The 26,237-nt window shown below is 50.2% G+C and overlaps 1 protein-coding gene across 2 annotated transcripts; it reads right to left on the minus strand.

Annotated features, from left to right (window-relative positions):
- Positions 1-26,237, minus strand: FBXO17 (F-box protein 17). Of its 2 annotated transcripts, XM_086689714.1 has the most exons (7): positions 26,103-26,228; positions 11,807-11,989; positions 4,984-5,346; positions 4,065-4,176; positions 2,266-2,361; positions 1,355-1,490; positions 1-558 (listed from the first exon to the last, which is right to left on the minus strand). In XM_086689714.1, the coding sequence occupies exons 3-7, from the start codon at positions 5,327-5,329 to the stop codon at positions 415-417; spliced, it is 834 nt and encodes a 277-aa protein (XP_086545840.1). In that variant the 5' UTR covers positions 5,330-5,346; positions 11,807-11,989; positions 26,103-26,228; the 3' UTR covers positions 1-414. The 2 variants fall into 2 exon arrangements, with proteins under 2 accessions (XP_086545840.1, XP_025770410.1); XM_025914625.2 differs by lacking the exon at positions 11,807-11,989 and having other exon boundaries at positions 26,103-26,237.

A 26,237-nucleotide genomic window follows, 5' to 3' on the forward strand; every position in this document is an offset into this window, starting at 1 on the left:
TCTGGTTTCTTTTTGTTTCTTTCTTTTTTATTTTATTTATTTTGAGAGAGAGAGCATGAGCGAGGGGAGGGCAGAGAGAGGGAGAGAGAATCCCAAGCAGGCTCTGCACTGTCCGCACGGAACCCGACACAGGGCTCGATCTCACAAACCACGAGGTCACGTCTTGAGCTGAGATCAAGAGGCAGACACTCAACCTACTGAGCCACCCAGGCGCCCTAGATCCCTGGTTTCTTACACAGCATGTGTGATACCATGCTGAAGCAGCAAGTGGGGTTCACTGGAGGTGTGCCAGGAATGGGCCACATGGGACCCTCACTGTCCACAGGCATCCGGCTCCCGACTGCAAAGCTGTCTTTGACTGATGATGTCTGGCAGACGGCAGTACACTCTGGAAGGCTGGCTCAGGCTGGTCGGCTAGGACAGGCGGACCCTGACCCTCACACTGGAGTGGGTCACGAGGGCGCCGTAGTGCCCTACCCAGGAACGCGTGTCCCTCCCATACTGCTCGAAAGACACGTATCGGATGCCCTTGCCAAAGTTGGTGAAGACATGAGACACCTGTATGGGGAAGGAGAGCGGGAGGTTGAGGAGCTGTGGGGCCCCGCCTTCCTCCACCTCAACAGGCACGCCCCAAGGATCAAGTAGGTACCAGGCCCTGCTCTAGGTGCTGGGGCTACAGCAGCGAAGAACAACCTGGTGAACCTGACAGTCTAGTCGGGGACTCAGACCCTGAAGACAGCTGGGGGTAAGAGGCAGAGGGTAAGGTAGGCAGGAGGGTGGGGTTGTAAAGTGAGTGAGCAAAGGCATCACTAAGGCAACACTAGAGCAGAAACCCAAAGGAGGGGAGAGAGCCATGCGGGGATTAGGACACAGACAACGAGTGTTTGGAACAGAGGAACGGTCAGTGCAAAAGCCCTGGGGTAGAAGTGTATCTGGAGCAAATGAGAGAACAGGAGATGGGTCAGTGAGGTAAGGGGCAGATCACGTGGGGCCTTGTGGGCCATGGAAGATCTTTGGCTTCTGGCGCTTCTTATCCTTTGCGAAACTTTTTTACGGAGATAATATTCACCTAACAAAATGCACCATTTCAACTGCACAATTTAGTGGCTTTTACCTATATTCACAATGTTATGTAACTATCACCACTATCCAATTCTGGAACATTTCCATCAGCCCAGAAAGAAGCCTCATATCCGTTAGCTGTCACTTCCAATCCCTCCCTTCCCCTAGCCTTGGCGATCGCTAGTCTGTCTGCTTTCTCTCTGTAGGGATTTGCTTATTCTGGACATTTCATACAACTGCACTCCTACAAGATGTGGCCTCTTGTGTCTGGCACAAGGCAGTCTGGACCCACCTGTCGGCAGCCTCTCTCAGTCCACTGAAGGACCGGGTTGGGGGAGGCCGAGAACTTGACCACTTCGTGTTCGTACACGTCCAGGAGGCGGACCCGGAGCCGGTAGATGCAGCCACAGTTCTCGCGGGCACCCCACCTGCCAGGTCGTGGTGAGCCTTGATGTCCCCGCCACCCACCCGGTCTCTGGGGCCGGGAGAGGGAGGCTGAGGACTAAGCCTCCCTGCACTTGGGTGAGGGTCGCACACACCCACCCTGCACATGGAGAGATCAATCCTGGAAATTTGCGGGGAAGAGCCTGGGTGCCCCTGGGGTGGATTCTAGAGGCTTTGTGGTGTGTGTGTGTGTGTGTGTGTGTGTGTGTGTGTGTCTGGGAGGAACCACCGCCCCCAGGGGAGGAGAAGCCTGGGTATTTCTGGGGAGGAGCCAGAGCCCCAGGGAAGAAACCAGACTTTGATGGAGGACTGAGAGCTTGAAGGAAGAGCCCGAGTGCTCTGGAACCAGTGCCTCCATCCCAACTCTGCCCCCCTGAGTCTCAGTTCTCAGGGCACAGTGCTCCAAAGATTCCTGGGGCCTTGGGTGTCCATAAACCCTTAGGGTCCGTACTGAGTGTGGGCGATGAGGGAGGAGTGGGCGAGATGGGGCACCAGCCAATGGCCCCCATGTCAACAACCCTGGGGCCTGCTGACGGGGGACAGGGAAGAGTGCAGAGTGGGGGCTCTGGGCTCATCAAAACCCTGCCCCTCCCTGCCTCTGCAACTGTGAGAGCATCACTTCCCCCCACCTCAGCCTCACTCCAGGAGCACAGTAGCAGTGGCCAGCCCAGGGGGTTGATGGGGGCCCAGGTGAACCCCTTCTGTGCGACTGCTGCCACCACGGGTGACGCTTGGGGCAGGTTGCCATTCTCTCCTCACCAGTCGGCCACACAGATCTCGATCTGGGCGCTGTCCAGCAGCTCCTGCCACACCCCCTCCATCACCAAGTCCACAAGCTGCCTCTTGAAGCACCATCTGGAAAGAGGAGATGGTGTAGGGATGAGGCAGAAAGTCACAGCCCAGAAATCACCTCCTCCAAGAAGCCTCCCTTGGGGTTTGCTCTACTAGACAAGATATATGATGGGCTGGGCAATCCCATTGGCCTCTCACATCCCCTCCACCATTCTCCACCAGGCTCTAGGCTCCGGATACAGGCTGACCTGTATGTCCCTAACATTTGTGGGAACTGCGACAGGAGTACAAATGGATGCTCAACATTGAGCGGGCAATCCTGGAGTCTCCTAAAGTGCGGGGGCCCAAGTCTGAGGGTGTACTGCCTGTGTGGACTGGTCTCCCTTGCTCTCCCCTTCCTGTTGGGTCCCAGATGGGTCCCACCTCCCAGATGGGAAGCTCTAGCAGGAGGGAAGGGAGAGAGGAGAGTAAAATCAGGTTATGTGGCCTCCTGGCTCCCTCCCAATGGATCACCGTGGGACTGCTACGTCTCTTCATGAAAGGATACAGCTCCACGGGACCCTCTCCTCACAGCCTTCTCTGTCTCAGGTTTAGGAGCTGCGTCCTCCCCTTACCTTTGTCAGGCCCAGGGCTGGTAATGCCCCTTCCCCTCACTGTTACTAGCCTAAGGTTCACGCAGTCTCCCCTGTGGTCTGCCTACCCCTCTGTAAACAGTCCCCCCCTAATTTGAACATGCCGTCATAATAGAAATAGCGTAGCGGAAGAGAACAGAGTGCTCGGGGACAGACCTAGGTATATTTGGCAACTTCGTTAGCGATAGAAGCGGCACGCCGTATTCAAAGGTGGATTAAAGATCTAAACGTGAAAGATAAAACTATGAGGCTACTAGAAGAGACTATGAGAGAATACTGTTGGGTAGGGACTGTTTTTTTTTTACCCAAAATTTCAAAAACACATTCTAAAGCAAAAAAGCAATGCATTTGATATGTGAAAATAACAACCAAGAACACCAGGGACACAGTTGATACAGATAGTAGACGGCCAGGACGGACAAGGGGCTAAAATATACGAGGAATTCTCGTATAACAAGAATAAGACATCAACCCTAATAGAAAAGATGAATGGGCAATTTCCAAAAGAGGGATTCCAAAAGGCTAACAAGCACTTGGAGAGATGCTTAATTATTAGTAAATCAAAACATGCAAATTAAAACGTCAATGAGACATCACTTCATGCCCAATATACTGGCAACTACTAGCGAGCTGGATGATGCCACATGAGAATGGTTGAATATGGGGGGAGGGAACAAGGAAAATGGGTAAGAGGTAGGAGAACAGAGAGAATCAACCAGTCAACTGTTCTGATGTCTTCATAGAACTTATCACCATCAGAAGCTCTGGCGCCAGACCACCTGGGCCCAGATCTCAGCTCCGCCATTTACTAGATGTTGGCTACGTTTTGTGCCTGTTATAAAGTGGAGATAATCATACTATCTGTGTCACAGGGCTGTTGCCAGGATTCAAAGAGTTATATGTAAATGTTTGTCGTTTTGTTGTCATTATTATTTCACTGTTTTATGTGTTTAATGTCTCCCCCGCCGCATTTCTGAATTTTCCTGGTATCTCTCTGGCATATAAAACAGGGCCTGGTACTGGCAGGCCCTCAACAAATATTTGACTGAGTAAATCAATGAGGGAAAGAGAGGATGTAGGTGGGGTCCCCTTCCCAACTCAGGGCCCTTGCCCCAGGGATCAGGGGCCACTCACTGGAAAGAAGTCACGAAGCAGGTCTGGGAAGGAGCCCCCGGCACCAGTGTTAGGTTCTTTTCCACGGCCCAGCCATTCCCGCCGTGCTCCACCTCCCAGCCTCTGAAGCCCTCTGTGGGATACAACAACCTTGAAGACGAGGAATTCACCTGCCGCTCGCCCAGCCGACCGCCCGCCACAGCTCAGCTTGCCCCGCCCATCGACTCCTCCCTCCTGCGCTCCGCCCCCGGTTTCTTCCACTCTGGCCCCGCCTCCCAGACGCGGGCATTCCTGTTCCCACCCTACCACCGCGTCATTCAGCCCTGCCCTTCCACTCAACTCGTCCTCAGCCCCACTCGGCCCCGCCTCCAGTTCTGTCTCCCTTCATCTACTTCATTTACCCACTTGGACTTCTCCCTAACTGCGGGCTCTTGCCATCAAGGTCCCATCCCCTCTTACGGCAGCCTCCTGGCTCCCCCTGCCTTGGGCCCGCCCACTCGCTCAGTTCCCCCTCCCCACAGGCTCTCAATGCGGCCTCATATTTCCATGCAAGCTCCGCCCCCGCCAGCCACCCAATTGGCTTTCCCCGAGTCCTCCCCGGCTCCTCCCCCTTTAACCCCGCCCACTGTATCTACAGTCCAAGCACGTGTCATTCCTGCCGGGGCCCGACTCTTGGCTCCTCCAGCTTTCTCGCCCATCCAGTTCGTCTTCCTTCACTGCCCACAGCACCTGCCCCCACCCCCCGCCCCAGTCCATCTCTTTCCCCCCACCACCCTGGCCAGTTTCCCAGTCTCCTCTTCCCTCGGCCACGCCCCCTGGCTGCCTGCCCGGCCCCGCCCTGCCTCATTATCCTGACCACGCCCACTAAGCCAAGCTCGGCCCCCCCCCCCAACACTCCGGTCTCCCCGGCCCCGCCCCTGGCTCCGCCCCCGGCACGCACGCTCTCCGCAGGAGTTGAAGATGAGGTTGCGGCCGAGGGGTGCGCGCAGGCAGTAACGCGCCAAGGCGCAGAGCGGGAACTCCTCGTCCTCGTTGTTGGGCGGGCAACGCTGGGCCACGGCGTAGAGTGCGCGGCCCTCGGCGCTGCGGTCGCGGGCTAGCTGCAGCAGCCACACGGTGGGCCCGTCCACCACGTCGCGCCAGGCGCGGCACACTGCGCGGCAGCGCGTCACTAATGCGCGCGGCGGCACGTGGCTCAGCACCTGCACGAGCAGCTCCGGGGGCAGCGCGTCCAAGGCTATGGGCTGGTCCGCGGGCAGCCGCCGCCGTGAAGGCCGGGCGCCCATCTCAGGCCGCCGGAATCCTGCGGGTCGAGAGGGGTCAGCAGGTCAGGGCAATTTGGCCTCCCTTCATCTCTCCCAGGACGCAAGGTCCCTGCAGCTTGACCATGACCCCACCAGCTCCGGTGGAGGACCAGGGGACTGCTAGGGCCGTGAAAACCGGGTACCTATTTCCTGACCGTTCATTGGCTCTGGGCCGATCGGTTTCCCACCTTTCCCCCTCGAGCAAAATACCCCTGGTCTGACCATGACCCCCACTACCGCTCACCACGGCTTCCATGTCTGGCCGGTGCACTTGAGTCAGGCTAGTCAGTTTACGTGTATGACCACGAACACACAGAAAAACCCACCGAGGAGGAAACCATCTCCACCCCCATCGCCCAGCCGGCTCCCAACTCCTTGGGCCTTTGGAACTTCTTAACTGTCTTCAGCAAAACCCATTTCCTTGCTCTCTTCGCTGAACATTCTTGTCATCTTGCTCTCACCAAAACCCAGCTCTCCTGTGACCCTTCCAAATGGGTGAATCTTGCTCCTTGGTGCTACTTCCAGACCATTCTCCCATCCTCCCCTCAAACTCCCCAGCTATGATTCCTGTGTCATCAGAATAGGCGGTTCATTAGGCCGCCTTGTGCACCATCTGCTGACCCAGATCACTACTCACTTCATGACTTTAGCTTCAGGCTCACTGCCACCCACGCTGCTCTTCTCAACATCCCTGGTCATTTCCACATCCAGGTATATGATCCTTCCTTGGGCCACCGGCCTCTCTGTTCTCTGACCTGCTCTCTTCTCCCTTCTATGGTCACACCTAGACCTTGTCTCAATAACCACAGATTCTTCAAGACCTCAATCTCCTTGTCAACCATCACCCTTTCTCTCTCCAGCTCTTTCCTTCCAGTGCCCCAGACCCCCACAATCCTTCCAGCCCACTGTGATTCCCCCATCCTTTGTGTCTACATCCTTTTCACTGCCCCTCATCCCCCCAAGTCCTCGTGTCTTCCTTATCCAGTTTAAACTGCTCAGATACTCGTTAAAAACATTCTTTGCATACATCCTGGCCTCCGGCTTCCTCCGACACGTGACCTTGGTTCAATCAGCCCCCTGCCTACCCAACTTTAAGGTCGCCAAAGAACACACAACTCCACTGGCTGGTCTCACTTCAAGGTTGTGAACTTGACCCACACGGGCCAGCCCAGGCTCCTCCTCTCTATACATAACTATTTCGCACCTTCTCCCCCAGCGCTAGCCTAGCTTATCACACCCTGCCTTCCACCTCTTCACTTTCCCCTTGCTTTCTTATTTTGCAGAAAAAAATACAAGCAATGAGAAGTGAACTTTCACACGTACCCATCACCCAATCTACCAGCTACCTGCCCCGTGGCCTCTGTGCTTTCCCCTCTGATTGCCCTGCAAACGTCAGCCCCCACCCCCAGCCCCCGGCTCAGCCTGCTCCCACCCCTCCCGCTCATTCCAGGCCTCAGTCTCAAGTTCTCCTCACTCTCTGCCACGCCTTGGATTCCCCCTTCGCACTGGATCATTCTCAGCAGTCCACACAGTCATCCCTCTCGTCTGAAAACAAACCCTCTCTTCACTTCACCTCCCCTTTCAGCTCTGGCCCCATTTCTTTGCTCCTCTCTCTCTCTCTCTCTTTTTAAATTTAATTTTTAAATGTTTTTCTTTAAAAAAAATTTTAACGTTTATTTATTTTTGAGAGACAGAAAGACAGAGCATGAGCAGGGGAGGGGCAGAGAGAGAGAAGGAGACACAGAATCTGAAGCAGGCTCCAGGCTCTGAGCCATCAGCACAGAGCCCGACGTGGGCCTCGAACCCACGGACCGTGAGATCATGACCTGAGCTGAAGTAGGATGCTTAACCGACTGAATCACCCAGGCACCCCTCTTTGCTCCTCTTTATGGTGAAACTTCTCAAAAAAGCTGTCTCCAGTCTCTGCCTCCATATTTTCTACTTCTGTTCTCTTTTAAATCTTGTCTAATCAGGCTTCGCCCCCCTGACATGCCAAGGTCACCAGTGACCCCCTCGGTGCTAAATCAAAGTCAGAGTTCAGTCCTCACCTTGCTGGACCTGTTGAGCAGCACTTGCCATTGAGGGTTATTCCCTCTTCACTTGGCTCCAAGCCCCACAACCTCTGGACCCCTCCGAGTTTGCCTGGTGGCTCCTGCTGAGTCTCCTTGACTGTCCATCCTCCCTCTGATCTGGCAACGTCAGGGACTGGTATTTGAACCTCCTGTATTCTCCATCACCACTCACTCCCTTGGGGAATCTTGCCCATTCGTACACTTCCCACCTGGCTCATCACTGTCTCCCTGCTTCTTTCCCCAGGTGTCTGTTCCTCACTAGTAGCCAGGTCGGGGTGAGCACCCGAGTCAGGTCCTGTCCCTGTCCTGCTCAGAGCCCGCCCCCCCCCTCGGGCTCCACCTCACTCAGAATAAAGGCAGAGTCCTCACTGTGGCCCACAAGCTCCCACACAGTCTGCCCCCATCACCTCCTTGCCCTCATCTCCCCCTTACCCCCTCTGCCCAGCGACACCAGCCCCCACACCCCAGGCCCTTCGCATGGGCTGTTCCTGCCACCCGGATCCAGAGGATTTCTAGGCTCACCTCGAGACTTCCAAGTCTTTGCTCAAATGTCAAGTTCTCCATGAGACCATCCTTGGCCGCCTTGTTTACAATTTCAGGGCCTCCTGATCACCACCTACTCCCCCTTCCTTTATCCTTATTTTATACCTCTCTAAAGCCCTTATCACCTCTTAACACACCACACACACAAGTATATATAATCTACTTTACTTTCTTTATTGCCTGTCTCCCTAACTGCATTATAATCACCATGGGGAAGAGTTATTGTTTCTTTTGTATATTACACACCACACCGTCCACCCCAGTGCCTGACACATAGTAAGTGTTCAATGAACAGATGTTCACGGAATGAACAAATGAATCATCACATCAGAAACCCACTCCACAGATGAGGAAACTGAGGCACGGCAAGGTGAAACACCTTTATTTAGCAAGAACTCAGTGATGGAGCTCAAGACCTAGTGAGAAACTCATTCCATTTTCTCCATCGGGGCAGAACTGCCTCGCGATAAACACCTTGTGGCTGGATCCTGGCCAGCCTGGGTTCAAGTTCTGGCTCTGCCGCTAGGTGGTTATGTGACCGAGGTCACATCACTCAACCTCTTAGTGCCGTTTCCTTCTCTGAGAACGAGGATGGTAACAGTACCTACTGCACGGGATTGTTGTAAAGACGAAACGGGTTCATGTTTGTAAAGCACTTAAGAAAAACCGCTGTGTCTCAGAAATGAGTGACATTAAATTAACATTGAACGCCAAATTATGTTAGTTGCTATTATTATTACCCATCATAAAAGAATGACGAAGAGCCATTTAGCTATGATTTTTTTCATCTGGTGACATTTATTGGGCCTTTATTAAGCGACTGTGCCGCGCATTTAAGCTGGGTCATCTCACTGAATCCCATCATCTTGTGTAATGGGCAAACCGATCACAGGAGGTTGCCCCGGGTTAACAGGCTCCAACGATCTAATGCTTGTTATGTTGTTATGTTGTCTAACGTCGGGAGGTGCTCAACTCCTGACAGCTGTTATTATTTTTAAATAAGTTGATTAAGGTTTTGTTAAGAAGCCTGCGTCGGGCTAGTGATCCACCCACATGGGTCCTGATACCCCCCTTCACCCTGATTCGGTGATTGGTTATAAGACAGGCTTCAAGAGACAGGGTGTGCTTTTCCCCAAGTGGTTCTTAGTTGCATTAATAATTAGCAACAATTTAATACCAAGCTTACCAATTTGCCTGTCATGGACGTGAAACTCATCAGAGTGTGGTTTCCTGGCTTGGCTCTCCTTAAGAATGTGCTGATCAAAAAAAAAAAAAAAAGAATGTGCTGGACACTGGCGAACAAGGGATCTCTGGAGCTGGGGTGGCCTCCTCACAAGATGAGTGCGGGCAGACTTTGCCAAGGAGCAAGGACCTTCAAGTGATGTACCTTACGAGCCCTGAGTATACAAAATGCTTGTCTGGGTGGGGGGGAGTGGGGGGCGCCTGGATGGCTCAGTCGGTTAAGCGTCCAACTTTGGCTCAGGTCATGATCTCACAGTTTGTGGGTTCGAGCCCTGTGCTGGACTCTGTGCTGACAGCTCAGAGCCTGGAACCTGCTTTGGATTCTGTTGACTCCCTCGCTCTCTGCCCCTCCCCCGTGTGTGTGTGTGTGTGTGTGTGTGTGCGCACGCGCGCGCGCACTCTCTCTCTCTAAACTAAATAAATACACATTTAAAAACAAAACAAATTGCTTAAAGGGCCATAAGGAGCCTTATGGCCATAATAACCACACGGCTGAATGCCAACTATTGGCTGAGCCAGTATGGGACACGTAAGGCACAACAATGCCCTGCTGTCAGAGTGTTTGGGGCTGCGTATGTTGGGGGGGGGGGGAGGGGTGTGGTTATTTTACTGGCCGGCACAGCGACCAGGGGATGCTGCTGGCAGGCAGTTTCCAGGACCCGTGACGCTCTGCAGACCACGATGGCTATAGTGACATATCCTACGTCACATGCTTTTCTGTGACTTGACTGCCCTCCATTAAGAGTCCACACCCCTCCCCTTGACACGGGCAGACCTCTGTGACTGCTTCAACTTTCAGAGCACCACAGATGTGACATCGCTAAGGGATTTCCAAGGCGGGGTCGTAAAAGATACAGGTCACTGCCTGGCTCTCTTGGGACAGGTGCCTTGGGAGCCCTGACTCCAGTGGGTGCGCGGGCTAAATGGTTAACAAGGAGGAGAAAAAGAGTCTGGGTCCATAGCGTTTACTGACGTCTGGGCAAATGCACCCGCCGCCGCTCATCGCAAGCTACCAACATGAAGTCCCCGAACTGTGGGGCTGGAGAGCTGCCCACAGTCTTGGTCTCACAAGCCGGCTCCAGGACACCCCTGCCCGAGTCATTGCTTAAGTCTGGCTGCCCTGAAGTCATCGCACTGGAGAGACCCCGTGAATTCAGGCGGAGAAAAGTCTGGGGAGCCCCAGCTGTTTGAGTCACGTCCCGGGGGCTAGACACAGGGGCGAATAAGCCTTCAGGTGACCCAACCCCAGTCACTGTCAGACGGCACTGCGTGTGAGCCTCTAAGAACAGCTTAGCTGAGCCCAGCCAACCCCCAGAGCCGTGAAATAAAGGTTATCGTTTTAGGTCACTATGTTTTGAGTAGTCTGTTATGCAGCACTAACTAAATGGGACAAGGCTCAGTGACCTGCACTGTGTGGGATGGTACCTTCCACAGAGAACTGTCCTGCCCCAAAAGCCAAAAGAGCCCCCGCCCGGTAAGAAACAGCAGGCACCCTGAGTGCAGACACAGACCAATCTGGGTTCCAATCCCAACTACCCACTTCCTTGCCTATGAAACGTATTTATCTCCTTTGAGCCTAGGAAACGTAATTCGGGAATAGCATGTGTTTTTGGTTTCTTTGATTTTTTGTTTAAGTTTACTGATTTATGTTGGGAGAGACAGAGGCAGGACAAGCAGGGAAGGGGCAGAGAGAGAGGGAGAATGCCAAGCAGGCTGTCAGCCTGCAGACAGCGCAGAGCCCAATGCGGGGCTTGAACTCACAAAATCAAGAGTCGACCCTTAACCGGCTGAGCCACCCAGGCGCCCTTGATTTTTTGTTTTCGAACAATGCTGTTGTTAAGTACTGACTACTAGCATATTATCATTTTTTAATTCAGAAATCTACTTTATTTATATTTGTTGCCTGTTTACGGGGCTAATTCTTTTTCTCCATCGTTTTCTTTTTGGTGGTAAAACCCATGTAACATAAAGTTTAGCATCATAACCCTTTTTAAGTGTACAGTTCAGTGATATTAAATATATTAACGTGTCACCATCCCTGCCATCCATCTCCAAAAGTCTTTTCACCTTGTAAAACAGTAATTCCCCACCACCCCCTTCCCTCTTGCCCCCGCTAACCACTGTCCTTTTCGTCTGTATGATTTCGACCACTCTAAGTAACTCACGTAAGAGGAATAATCATACAGCACCGGTTTGTGATTGGCCTGTTCACTTAGCGTAATGTCCTCAAGGTTCACTCGTGTTGTAGCATAAATCAGAATTCCTTTCCTTTTTAAAAAAATTTGATGAGAGAGTGGGGCAGGGGCAGAGAGAGTCTCCAGCAGGCTCCATGCCTCGCGTGGAGCCCGACTCGAGGCTTGATCCCACGACCCTGATATCATGACCTGAGCCAAAATCAAGAGTTGGATGCTTAACCGACTGAACCACCCAGGCGTCCCAGAATTCCCTTCCTTTTTAAGCTGCTTAATATTCCATTTTGCTGATCCATTCATCGGCTGTTGGACATGGGCCGCTTCCACGTTTTAGCTATTCTGACGATAGGTATTTTTGTTGGTGTGATACCTTTATTTCATTTTATTTAACCATCCGGAGTCTTTTGCACCTTGAGATTGTGGTCGATGACACGATGGCCCACTTCATGGTGACCACATGTGCTGAAGGGCAACAACAAATTCTCTGCCATTGGGGCGCCTGGCTGGCTCCTTCGGTGGAGCCTGTGACTCTTGATCTCGAGGTTGTGAGTTTGAGCCCCGCGTTGGGTGTAGAGATTACCTGAAAATAAAATCTTAAGAAAAAAAAATCTCTGCTAAGAGAATTTCAGGCAGCATTAAAAATTCTAACTGGGCAGGGGCACCTGGGTGGCTCAGTCGGTTGAGCATCCGACTCTTGATCTCAGCACAGGTCATGATCTCAGGGCTCGTGAGTTCAAGCCCCGCATCGGGCTCTGTGCCGATGGCGCAGAATTCTGTGTCTCCTTCTCTCTGCCCCTCACCTGCTTGTGCGTTCTTTCTCAAAATAAATAAATAAACTTAAAAATACATATATGCTTTTTTCTTTTTTTTTTTTTACATTTTTTATTTTTTGAGACGTAGAGAGAGAGCACAAGCGGGGTAAGGGCAGAGAGAGAATGAGACACAGAATCCGAAGCAGACTCCAGGCTCCGAGCTGTCAGCACAGAGCCCGACGCGGGGCTCGAACTCACAAACCATGAGATCATGTCCTGAGCAGAAGTCAGACGCTCAACCGACTGAGCCACTCAGGCGCCCCCAAAATACATATATATTAAAAAGAAATTCTAAGCAGGCAGAGATGTACTCATTTAGAAAGGATTTTGTTTCCGTTTCCTGACCCGAGGCCTGGCTATATGTGTGTGTTAAATATTCATCAGGCTGTACAGCTTGAGTCTTTTCTGTAAAAGGTTTAGGAGAAACCCTAACAATAAGCAGAGAGGGTAGTCCACGGAAAGGGACAAAAAGATGTCAGAGAAGCTCTCCCCAGACTTGCCAAACAAAATATGGGACTATTTAAAGCAAAGGCGTCCCTAGAAACTAGTAAGCTCGCTTATCTCTCTCCTCAGCAGTTCCTCAAATTGTGTGGGGCCAGTGGCCTTTTTATAGTGACTGGAAAATATTGCCCCAAAATACCTCCATGACTCAGTGATGACACCATTGACATGGTTTGTTTGCTGGAGTCCACTCACAATAACCATTATTTTATGATTTTTTTTTTTTCTGGCTCTGGGAGTTGCCTGGGCGCAGGTCGGCAGTTCTCGGGGGCTGGAGTGCAGTTGTCATCCGGCAGGGGTGTGGCTGGGTCATCTGAGGGCTTATTCAGTCCCCTGCCTGGCGCCTGGGATGGGGAGCCTCGAACAGCTGGGGCTTGGCAGGCTCTTGTCTATCTCCATACAGTCTCTCCAGCTAAAGCCTACTTTTGTCAAAGGCCAAATAATACAATTTCATTTTCTTTCTTTCTTTTCCCTAAATGTTTATTTTTGAGAGAGAGAGAAAAAGCGAGCGCACCGGGGGGGGGGGGGGTGGTGGCAGAGAGAGGGAGGTGGACAGAGGATCTGAACGGGGCTCTGTGCTGATAACACAGAGCCCGATGTGGGGCTTGAACTCAAGAACTATGAGATCATGACCTGAGCCGAAGTTGGACGCTTAACTGACTAAGCCACCCGGGAGCTCCTAGAATTTCATTTTCAAGGCTCATGATTCATTAAGTGGTCTTCATTTTATAGGATGTTCGTCCTTCATTAATTTTATTACTGAATTTGTATTGATTTTACCTTTATCAATTTTAGCATCATTTTTAAAGATTATTTAATTTTTTCAATTTTTATTTATTTTGAGAGAGATGGAGAGCAAGTAGGGGAGGAGCAGAAAGAGAGGGAGACAGAATCCCAGGCAGGTTCCACACCACCAGCTTGGAGCCTGACCTGGGGCTCGAACCCACAAACTGCGAGATCATGACGCCAGCTGAAGCCAAGAGTCAGGCGCTCAACCGATGAGCCACCCAGGCTAAAATTTTAGCATTTTAGCATTATTGTGAGAGGGAGAGAGAGGGCACAAGTGACTGAGGGGCAGAGAGAGAGAGAGAGAGAGAGAGAGAAGAGAGAGAGAGAGAGAGAGAAGCAGGGCTCACCCCAAGCGGGGCTCGAGCCCACGAACCATGAGATCATATGCTTAACATTCTTTCCTAGAATCCCATACAAATGGAATCATATAACATACCCGTTCAGCGCGGGTGCTGTGAGGAGTTGGCAGAGCTCAGACGGGGCAGGGAGCTTCACATGTGCCCACTCCCCTCCCCTGGGTACCCTCTCCCCAAGGCGAATCCACAGAGGCATATACTGCCTCATAGTTCCCCCTTGGCCAAACTGGAGTTTGGCCATTTAAACTTTTCTGTGCCGGCTGACAGGTTGAATTTCCCCAGTAGAGGGCGCCAGAGGAACACGACAGGCAGAAGGCTTTTTTTTTTTTTTTTTCTTTCTTCTTCTTTTTTTTTTTTTTTTTCCTTCCAGCTTCGTCGCCCCAGGGCAGCTTCTCAGGCACCTGCAGCGTGCAAGCTTCTGCCGTGCCTGCCAGCACCCCGCGGCCAGCGCCGTCCCCTGGTGCCCCCCCTCAGGCGGTTTCCTATTGCCCCGAGCGCCCCACTTCTTGCGAACTGCATTCCCCAGCATCCCGCTGGACAGACTTCTGGCAAGTTCCGGAGGGGGGCCTTTCCATCAAGTTCAAGGTGCAGCACGACCGGGGCTGGGGGCGGCCCCTATGCCCTTTGTGAGCCTCCTCCAAGAGTTCTCGAATGAGATCAGGGTCTGGGACTGTCATCTTTCTCAAGCTCTCAGTCTTTTTTTTTTTTTTTTTTTTAATGTTTATTTTTGAGAGAGAGCGTGCAAGTGGGGGAGGACTGAGAGAGAAGATCCTGAGGCCGGCTCCGTGCTGACAGCAGAGAGCCTGATGCGGGGCTCCAACTTGTGGACCGCCAGACCATGACCTGAACAGAAGCCAGAGGCTTAACCCACCGCGCCACCCAGGCGCCCTCAAGCTTTCAGTCTTGGATCACAGAGGTGGTACTGCTCCTGATCTCTGCTATTTCTATATTCTTTAGCATTCTGTTCATTTCTTAGTAGCTATTTTCCCTGCTATAATTAATAATTCTGTCTATTAAACGTTCTCCCTTCAATTTACTGCCTGGTTTCTGTCTCCCGATTGGACTCTGGCTGTACATACAGTATGTTCCCCTGTGTCTTCTTTCCTTCAGGATAACGTCTCTGTGATCCGCCCACGTTGTTGCATGCGTCAGTCGGTACTTGGATCCTTTTTATCGCTGAGGAGTATTCCATCGAGCAGATAAACCACAATCTGTTTATCCACTCACCATGATGGGACATCGGGCTCTTTCCCATTTGGGGCTATTATGAATAAAGCTGCAATGAACATTCAGGTACAAGTGTTTGTATGGACATACATGTTCATTTTTCATGAGCAAATACCCAGGAGGGACATTCTCGGATCATACAGTAAGTGTATATTTCACTTGACAAAAAAACACCCAATAGGTTTTCTCGGCAACAATGGGCCGTTCTCAGTCCCTTCAACGATGTGTTCTCAGTCTAGGTGCAGTTGCCAGGACCACGTGTTGTCAATTGTCTTTTTAATTTTTGACAGAATGGCTTGTTTTTCGTGCCCTCGGGGGAGTTTCCCCTACCTGACATCTTCCTTTATTAATTTTAAGTCTTTGCTCTTGAACCATAGCGCTGATGTTGTTTCTCAATAAGCCGAGATCAGAATTCTTTGCTCTTAAGAATTACATGCAGGTTCAAAGATTTGATGTGGCTTCCCTTTCAAGAAGTCAGACGAGCTGCTGATAATCAGGGCCTATGCTGGCTTTTATCAGTCTTTGGGTTGATTTCAAAAAAGATTTTTTTAGTGTTTATTTTTGAGAGAGAGAGAGCAAGTGGGGGAGGGACAGAGAGAGAAGGAGACACAGAATCTGAAGCAGGCTCCAGGCTCCAGGCTCCAAGCTGTCAGCACAGAGCCGGAAGTGGGGCTCAAACCCACGAACTGTGAGATCATGACCTGAACCAAAGTCAGATGCTTAACGAACTGAGCCATCCAGAAAGGATGCCTTTTTATTTAAAAAAAAAAACATTTTTTTTAATGCTTATTTATTTTTGAGAGAAATAGAGTGTGAGCAGGGGAGGGACAGAGAGAGAAGGAGACACAGAATCCGAAGCAGGCTCCAGGCTCCGAGCTGTGAGCACAGAGCCTGATGTGGGGCTTGAACTCACAAACCTCAAGACCATGACCTGAGCCAAAGTCAGATGCTCAACTGACCAAGCCACCCAGGCACCCCTGGAAGGGATGCCTTAAAAAAAGAAAAAAAAAGAAAAGAGAGAGAAAATCTTGGCTCAGTCGGTTAAGCGGCCGACTTTGGCTCAGGTCATGATCTCGAGGTTCATGGGTTCAAGTCCCCCATCGGGTTCTGCACTGATACTGCAGAGTCTGCTTGGGATTCTCTCTCTCTTACTCTCTCTCTGCCCCTCCCCAACATGTGCTCTCTCTCTCTCTCTCTCAAAATAAATAAATAAACTTTAAAAATACTAAAAAAAAATAATAATAAATAAAGCTTTAAAAAAAAGCCATCCCTTCTGGGTGAATCCATCCCTGGGGTAGCCTGGCCTGGCAGTGAGAGCAAGGGCTGGGTTTGGGCCCCCACTCACACTGCTGCCCCTGGCTGGCCTCTTAACAGTAACAGTCCTATGTGCCTGATACTGTGCTCGATGCCCTGGAAACGGTATCCCAGGAAAACCAAGTTCAAATGCCTCCAACAGACAGGCAGTATCCTTTTCTTTTTTTTAAAGTTTATTTATTTTGAGGGACAGGGAGCAAGGGAGGGGCAGAGAGAAAGGGAGAGGGAGAGAGACAGAATCCCAAACAGGTTCTGCCCCCATGAGCACCAAGCCAAAGTGGGGCTCGAACTCACAAACTGGGAGATCTCTTCCCGAGCTGAAGCCAAGAATAGGACGCTTAACTCCCAGACGGGCAGTATCCTTTTTAAAAAAATTTTCTTTAATGTTTACTTGTTTTTGAAAGAGAGAGAGAGAGAGAGAGAGAGAGAGAGAGAGAGCGCATGAGCAGGGGAGGAGCAGAGAGAGAGGGAGACACAGAATCTGAAACAGGCTCCAGGCTCCGAGCTGTCAGCACACAGCCCGACGCGGGGCTCGAACTCACAAACCGTGAGATCATGACCTGAGCCGAAGCCGGACGCTCAACCGACGGAGCCACCCAGGCGCCCCTGGGATGGGCAGTATCTTAAACGAGGCCGCTGGGTAGGAGGAAAGAGAGTGGTGGTGCTTGGCAAACCAGAAGGTACAGCCAGCCTGAAGTCTGTGCCAATCTGTACTCTGGCTCCTTTACCGCCAAGTAGGAAGGTTGGCCTGCTTTGGCCACATCTTCCAGTTTGTTCAAAAGAAACTGGAAACCCCAGTTTCCATGTGAAGTCACCCAATTTTTAAAGGTTAGCAATGCATTAGAAAAAAACTAAGGCACCGTATGGGCCAGATAACAGACAGATCTGCAGACCCAGGAACTGAATGGGTGTGGCCATTTGTGACTTCTGTATTATCCCAGTTGATCACACCAGGAGGAAACTGAGGCCCGGAGAGGCAAAATGACTCCCAAAAGGTCACACAGCAGTCAGACCGTGGACCGGGGATTGGAATCTGGGCAGCCTGATCTCCCTCTCAAAGGGCGTCCTCTCTATGGACGGCAAAGAAATGCAAACGCAAAGTAAACAGGAGGAAGCCCATCCACAAAAAAGGAATGCCACTGTTTTCCAGAAAGACAGAAGTGTAGGGGCCCAAGTGTTGGGTCCAGAAAGACCCAAGTGTAGGGGCCAGGGTCAAACTCAAAGTGGGCACAATGGAGCCTCAAGGAGGCTAACCCTAACCTCAAGAGGCTTTGGACCCAGAGCCAGCGGTCGAGGGGGGCCAGGCTGGGGTAGGTGTGCAGGCAGAGAGTGAGAGAGCAGAGTGAGGACAGAGGTCGGCCCGTCTTCGCAATGACTGCGCCTGTGGGCTCCCCACTCCCTCTCCTGCTCCCCACGTGCTTCGCCACACAGGTCTCCGGCTGCCCAACATTCATCCACGGGAAAAACGAAACCATACTGGAGGACTGTTCTCTAAAGAAACTGCATGAAGGCATCTCTTCCCGCCCACGGATCTTGTCCCCGGGCTTTCATAAAATCACCTTTTTGCACCAAAGACGTCTTCAAGAATTCTTTCTTGGCCGGAGCCCACGACCACCACCCATACCCCCAAGACCCCATCAATCACAACCTGAGCTAAAACCAAGAGTCGGACGCTTAACTGACTGAGCCACCCAGGCGCTCCTATTCTTCACCATTCTAAATGTCAGCAAGGTGGTTCTTCTGTTCTAAGCCAGCTCGGTTGGAAGGAATGGTCTGGAAAGGCCTTATTCAAATACATGACGACTGGCAGACTGGATGTGCCGGAGAGACCTCAGTGGCGACTGCTCATTTCTACTTTAAAAGATCTCTCCGGGCGCCTGAGTGGCTCAGCCGGTTGAGTGGTTAAGCCTCCGACTTCGGCTCAGGTCATGATCTCACAGCTCGTGAGTTCGAGCCCCGCATCGGGTGCTGTGCTGACAGCTTGGAGCCTGGAGCCTGTTTCAGATTGTCTCCCTCTCTTTCTCTCTGCGTGTCCCTCCCCTGCTCACGCTCTGTCTCTCCCTCTCCCTCGAAAATAAATAAACGTTAAAAAAAGAAATAAAGAAACTGCATGAAGCCTCTGGGAGCTCACTCCCAGCAAAGACTGGCTTCTCCCTCCTAACACCAAGTGCTGTCCCCAAACACAGTTCTCAGTCATCCCTTCAACTAGACTAAGAAGCCAGTGGGAAAGCAGGACTATATTTATAACAGCCCCAAATTTCAAAACAGTTACTTATTTTTTAAGATTTTATTTTTAAGTAATCTCTACACCCAACGTGGGGCTCGAATTCATGACCCCGAGATCAAGAGTCATGTGCTCTACCGACTGAGCCGGCCCCATCAGACCAGTTACTTTGATTTAAAAAAAATTTTTTTTTAATGTTTATTTATTTTTGAGAGACAGACAGAGCGCAAGTGGGGGAGGGGCAGAGAGAGAGGGAGACAGAATCCCAAGCAGACTCCATGCCGTCAGCACAGAGCCCAGTGCGGGACTTGAACCCACGAACCGCGAGATCATGACCTGAGCCGAAACCAGGAGTCAGACGCTTAACCAACTGAGCCACCCAGGCGCCCCAGAAATTCTCAATCCTTTCTAAACAAGGGGCCCATACACGCATTTTGCATTGGGCCCTGCAAATTGGTACATTTGCCCTGGGTACATTTAGATTAGAGAAGATACTCAAAACACCGTAAGAACAGGATATTATAAAAGGAAGAATGTTTTCTAGAAGAAAAAAAATTCCCCAAAAGTAGATTGGATGAGTTAGAACCCAGAAAATACCTCTCTCAAAAGGGAAAAATTAAAGGGGCACCCGGCTGGCTCAGTCAGTGGAGCATGTGACTTGATCTCATGGTTTTGAGTTTGAGCTCCACGTTCTTTTGCAGAGATCGCTTAGAAAAACTTAAAAATATAAAATCCTGGGGCGCCTGGGTGGCGCAGTCGGTTAAGCGTCCGACTTCAGCCAGGTCACGATCTCGCGGTCCGTGAGTTCGAGCCCCGCGTCGGGCTCTGGGCTGACGGCTCAGAGCCTGGAGCCTGTTTCCGATTCTGTGTCTCCCTCTCTCTCTGCCCCTCCCCCGTTCATGCTCTGTCTCTCTCTGTCCCAAAAATAAATAAACGTTGGAAAAAAATACAAAATCCTAGAGACTCCTGGGTGGCTCAGTCTGTTGAGCATCCGACTCTTGGTTTCGGCTCAGGTTACGATCTCGTGGTTTCATGGGTTCGAGCCCTGCATTGGGCCCTGCACGGGCAGTGCAGAGTCGGCTTGGGATTTTCTGTCTCCCTCTCTGTCTGCCCCTCCCTTGTTTGCACTACCTCTGTCTCTCTCAGAATAAGTAAATACACTTAAAAAAAAAAAACAATTTAGAAAAAAAGGGAAAAATTAAAGCTCTGACAAACTGCAGGAAAAACAAAAAACTGCTTAAGAAAATCGTGGTCCAAATATATACACTAACTGTATCCATGTTATGTCAATTTGACAATATGCAAGAAAAAAGAATCAATTTGACCTGGAGGCTAGAGACATTCTCACTAAAATAGGGACATTCTTCTTAAAAAAAAAAAAAAAAAAAAAAATATATATATATATATATATATATATATGTACACACATGTATGTATATGTATATATGTATCTGAGTATATACATATAAATATATATATACACCTCACATATAACATTGTGTAAATTTAAAGTGTATGTGTTGATTTGATACATTTATGTATTGCAAGATGATTACCACTTTAGCATTAGCTAGCACCTCCAATCATGTCACCTAATTATCGTTTCTTTTTTGTGGTGAGAACATTTAAGATCTGGTCTCTTAGGGGGCGCCTGGGTGGCGCAGTCGGTTAAGCGTCCGACTTCAGCCAGGTCACGATCTCGCGGTCCGTGAGTTCGAGCCCCGCGTCGGGCTCTGGGCTGATGGCTCAGAGCCTGGAGCCTGTTTCCGATTCTGTGTCTCCCTCTCTCTCTGCCCCTCGCCCGTTCATGCTCTGTCTCTCTCTGTCCCAAAAGTAAATAAACGTTGGAAAAAAAAAAATTAAAAAAAAAAAAAAGATCTGGTCTCTTAGCATAAAGACTGTCTTCTCAACAAACGGTGATGGGAAATCTACATGCAAAAAGATGAGTTTAAGCCTTTATCTCATACCACACACAAATATCAACTCAAAATAAACCATACACCTGAATGTAAGAGTTACAACCATAAAAACTTAGAAGAAAATAGGAGAAAACTCTAATGATCTTGGGTCAAGCAAAGACTTCGTAGATACGACACCAAACGTGTGATTCGTATAAGGAAAACAATGGACGAATTAAACATCTTCAAAATTTAAAACTTTTGCGCTTAAAGGACACCAGTGAGAAAATGAAAAGACAAGCTATAGAGTGGCAGAATTATGTCTGCAAATCATGTATCTGATAAAGGACTCGTATCCAGAATATATAAAGAACACTTAAAATTCAACAGTATGACAAACAAACCACTTTAAAAATAGACACAGAATTTGAGGAGACATTTCACCAAAGACGATACGTGTATGACTAACGAGCACATGAAAAGATGCTCAACATCATTAGTCATTAAGGAACTCCAAATTAAAGTCACGATGAGACACCATGTCAGGCCCACCGGAATGGCTACTGTTCAAAAGATTGGCCAGTACCCGGAGAAACTGGAACCCCCGCGTGTTGCCGATGGGAACATGAAATGGGACAGCCACTTGGGGAAACAGGCAGTTTCTCTGAAAGGTGAACATTAACAAAAACAGCTCAGCATAAACTTTCCACGAAACACAGCAATTCTATCACGAGACTACCTGCCCACGAGACATGAAAACACGTGTCCACGCACAGGCTTGATTGCAAACGTTCACAGCAACATTATCCATTTGGAAACGATCCGAACGTCCGTCCGCTGGTGAATGGATAAACAAAACGTGGTCTCTCCGCACAACGGCACACTGATCGGCAGCACGAAGAACCAAGAATGGGTACACACCACGATATGAATGAACCCCGAAACAGCATGCTAAGTGAAAAAAGCCAGACACACACACACACACACACACACACACCACACACACAAACCCCACATACTGTATGATATATTTACATGAAATGTCCCCAAAGGACATATCTAAAGTTACAGAAAGATTAGTCGTTGCCTGGGGCTGGGCTGGGGAACGGGGAAGTGACCACAAATAGGCACAGGGGATATTCTGGAGGTGACAGAAATGCTCTAAAACTGGTGATAGCTGCACGACTCTGTAAATTCACTAAAAAATCACTGAATTGCACACTTTAGAGGGCTGACTTTTATGGTATGTAAATTACACCTCACTGAAGCTGTCAGGAAAACCCTGGAAACTCTACAGTGAAAGCATCTAAGACTTAAATATGGTAACAGAACAGACTGTAGATGTTATCAACCTTGACACTGTGAAAATAAATGTACAAGGAACAAAAGATGGGAAACCAAGGCGGGAGGAGGGGAAACCAAGATGCTTGGCTCACCTGCTTCACGTCACGGGACTCAAAAGTTGCCAGAATAAGAAAAAGAAGTGAAGCATAACATTTGAAGTTACAAAGGTCAATAGCGAATAATCTTTAAAAAGTACGATTATTGTTTTCTGAGGTTTTTTTTCAATATTTGTTTATTTATTTTGAGAGAGAGCGCGCAAGGGAGGGCAGGGGAGGGGCACAGAGAGAGGAAGAGAGAATCCCAAGCAGGCTCCTCCTGCCACAGGGCTCAACCCCACCCGAGCCAAAACCAACTGAACCGCGCAGGTGCCCCTGAAGCAGACTCCACACTGTCAGCGCAGAGCCCGATGGTGGAGTTCGAACTCACAAACCGCGAGATCATGACCCGAGCCAAAATCAAGAGTAGGACGCTCAACCGGCTGAGCCACCTAGGTGCCCTAGATGGGCATTTTTTACTGAAGTTGAAAATGTGTGCCTGCCCCGGGACCCAGCCATTTGACCCCAGAGCCGGGAAACACACACTAGAATGTTCATGACAGAATTGTCTCTGACAGCTTCGGTCTGGAAATGACCCATCCATCCACTGGAGGATGTAGGAGTAAATTAAGGTGGTCACAGAACGGCGGCAAGGCACCTAGAACGTTGAGTCCTGGGACACCCGGGCAGCTTGAATTGCGCGGGGCAGCCCTGGTCTACGACACATATGGTCCCCAGGGTAATTCGGGTAATTCCAGACCTCCACTACTTCTAAAGTTTCCTGCTTGGATGATAAACTATATACTCCCACCCATGGTGCTACTCTTAGAAAGTTCGCAAACAGGCTAAACTAATAAAGTGTCGTTAATATCCACACGTGGGTACTAAAACCATATAAAGAAGAACAAAATAGGGGCGCCTGGGTGGCTCCGCCGGTTGAGCGTCCGGCTTCGGCTCAGGTCATGATCGCATGGTTCGCGAGTTCAAGCCGCGCGTCGGGCTGTGTGCTGACAGCTCAGAGCCTGGAGCCTGCTTCGGATTCTGTGTGTCTCTCTCTCAAAAATAAAAAAAATAAACATAACAAAAAACAAAACAAAACAGAGCAAAATAGGAACGTGAGTATCGTAAAAGTCAGGGCGCTGGTTTCCCCTGTGGGGAGGGAGAGGGCTATTAACCAGGTGCCCACAGGGAAGCTTCTGGGGGCTGACGATGTTCTTGCTGCTGACCTGGGCCCTGGTTCCATATTTTACAATTATTTGTTAAACTGTTCATCTCTTTTATATACTTCTCTGTATTGATGTTATAATTCACCATTTAAAAAATATTAATGCTATCTGGGGCGCCTGGGTGGCGCAGTCGGTTAAGCGTCCGACTTCAGCCAGGTCACGATCTCGCGGTCCGGGAGTTCGAGCCCCGCGTCAGGCTCTGGGCTGATGGCTCAGAGCCTGGAGCCTGTTTCCGATTCTGTGTCTCCCTCTCTCTCTGCCCCTCCCCCGTTCATACTCTGTCTCTCTCTGTCCCAAAAATAAATAAACGTTGAAAAAAAAATTTAAAAAATATTAATGCTATCAATAAACACCACTGATGTTATTGAACCCAGGAAGTAAAGTCTCACTGCATCTTTGCGCAAATTATAATTCACATTTGCCAAGTGCTTTCTTTGGGTAAGGCACTCTGGAAAATTCTTTCTGTGCATCATCTCATTCCCAGGAGGCAGCAGTGATATTTCTGGGCGAGGAGGCATCACCAGGCTAGTAAGGGACATTGCTTTCGGAAATTGCTGGTGACAGCCCGCAGAGAAAGTGGCATTGTGGGGAAGGTGAGTGTCGCAGGTTCTATATGGTCAGTCACTCCTGGGCCAGCCCCACCCCAAACTCTTGTTCATGACCTTGGGGGAACGGGCTTCCCTCTCTGAGTGGATTTTCCTCTCCGTAAAATGAGAAATGTGCAGGTCCCCATCTCCTCTCCCCAGTCCCCAAATCCAAAAGCCTGGAAAACCGGAAGTCTTTCCCAGACCCATTTGGTGGCAGGGCTGAGTCACACTGGTGTGAGATTTGACTATCCCGGTGAGTAGGTCACGCATTGGTCACGATCTCACGGGTGGTGAGTTCCAGCCCCGCATCGGGCTCTGCTCTAATAGAGCTGAGCCTGCTTCGTATCCTCTGTCCCCAGCTCTCTCTCTCTGCCCCTCCCCCGCTCACACTCTCTCAAAAATAAACATTTAAAAAAAGAAACAAGAAAATAAAAAAAAGAAAGAAAAAGCCTTCATAAACTACCAGCTACGGTTAACCGCACAGTAACTGCTCTCGGCACGTTGGCAAGGGCTTTATCGAATCTCACAGAAGCCTCACGAACAGCTCCAGGAGGGAGGTACCAATTTTTCAGCCGGGGAAACTGAGCCTTGGAGAAGGGGAGCCACGGACCCAAGGTCACCTGACACAAAAGCCGCAGAGCCGGGCTTTGAACCTGACTCTTGGTCTCAGCTCAGGTCATGATCTCGTGGTTTGTGGGTTTGAGCCCCACATCGGGCTCCATGCTAATGGTGCGGAGCCTGCTTGGGATTCTCTCTATCCCTCTCTCTCTGCCCCTCCCCTTCTCTCTCTCTTTCTCAAAATAAATTAATAAACTTAAAAAATATTTTAAAAAGTAAAAGATAAAATACTGCCCCCCCCAAATAAAATAAAAAAGATCAAACACTGCTTCCCCCTTTCCGTGCTCTTAAAGATATTGCTTTTATATATATAGGAAATAAAAAGGCAGACTCATTTCTATTTGATTTGTGAATCACATCTATAACTTGATTGGATGAAAAAATTCGTATTTAAATAAATACAAAAACTTTATTAAAAAATATTGGGGCGCCTGGGTGGCTCAGTGGGTTGAGCACTGGACTCTTGGTATTGGCTCAGGTCATGATTTCACTGATGGTGAAATTGAGCCCTGCGTGGGGCTCTGCGCTGACAGTACAGAGCCTGTTTGGGGTTCTCTCTCCCTCTCTCTGCCCCTCCCCCACTTGCGCGCGCGTGCGCGCGCGCTCTCTCTCTCTCTCTCTCTCAAATAAATAAACTTACAAAATATTATTAAAGAAGGAGCGCCTGGGTGGTTGAACCCTGGACTCTTGATTTCGGCTCAGGTCAGGATCCCAGGGCCCTATGTAAGCCCGGAGCCTGCTTAAGATTCTGTCTCTCTCCCTCTGACCCTCTCTCCCCTGCTCACGCTCTCTCTAAAATTAAAAGAAAAAAAAAATTATTAAAATAGATTCATCAGCCAGGCCTCACAAAATGGGGAGTCAAACAGATCCTATAAATATTTCAAAGAACAAGAAAGACGTTTAAAACACTTTTTTGAAGTTATGAAAGCAGCCAATAGGGAAACTGCGAGCAATGTGCGATTAATTACAAATAATTTTAACTGGCCGTGGGGCCGGGGTCTGTTGCTTAAGGGGCTGTTTTTGCTGCAAAGCTTCGTCTGCCTCATTTGTCTTTTGTTCTTGGGTGGTACTGGGGCACTTTAAAAAAGTATTTATTTTAAAAGTAGGTGCCTAATATTGCAGCCTTTCAAAATTGCTAGTTAACAGATGCTCTCTAAACTTGAAGGATCCAGACTGAAAGAACAAGATATGGAGCGTTAAGAAATATTACTGAACGCTGCAAAAGTTAACTTAGAAGAACAAAATTTAAATCGGGAGGAGCGGCCGCAGCTAAAAACAAACTGTGCCCAAGTTGCTAAATGGAGAAACGGGGCTCTGAGCCTTCTGATTCACCGATTTGGCGAAGGGGCTGCCAGCCAGAAGAAACAGAAGAAACCAGAGCTGGTAAAAGGGGTCTGGCCTCTCGCCGGCTGCGGAGTACACGTGTTGGTCGGGTACGTTTTGGGGGGAGGGGGAGTTTCTTCCACCGTGGCCTCTGCCCAGGAGCAGCTGGGTGGAAGGCGTGGGCGTCAGAGGACCCGTTTTAAGCCCTTTCCGCACGACCTGGGGCTTTCAAACGTGCGTCCGTGCGACTCTGGACTTAAAGGGGCGGAAGTTGGCTGGGACAGCCTAGGACCCGGGCAGGGCAGGAGAAGGGGCGCTGGGGAACAAGGACTCCGGGGGGACCCGCCCCTCCCGCGGGGGCCCGGGGGCGTTAGTCCTTCCCCGGGCGCCCCGGGGGCGAGTGGGACTGGACACCCGTCCCGACCTGCGTCCCTACCTGTCCCGGCGCTCACCTGGCGGCCCGCTCGGAGGCGGCGGCGGGCTAAGATCCCTTTCCCCACCCTGCTCTGGGAGGCAGTCAGGGGGGCTCCCTGGGATCGGCCCCGCCCAGGGAGCCCCGGGACCCGCAGTCTGGGCAGTCGGTCCTC

Source organism: Puma concolor, chromosome E2, assembly GCF_028749965.1.
Source record: "Puma concolor isolate L17-30 chromosome E2, mPumCon1.1.hap2, whole genome shotgun sequence".
Taxonomy (NCBI): domain Eukaryota; kingdom Metazoa; phylum Chordata; class Mammalia; order Carnivora; family Felidae; genus Puma; species Puma concolor.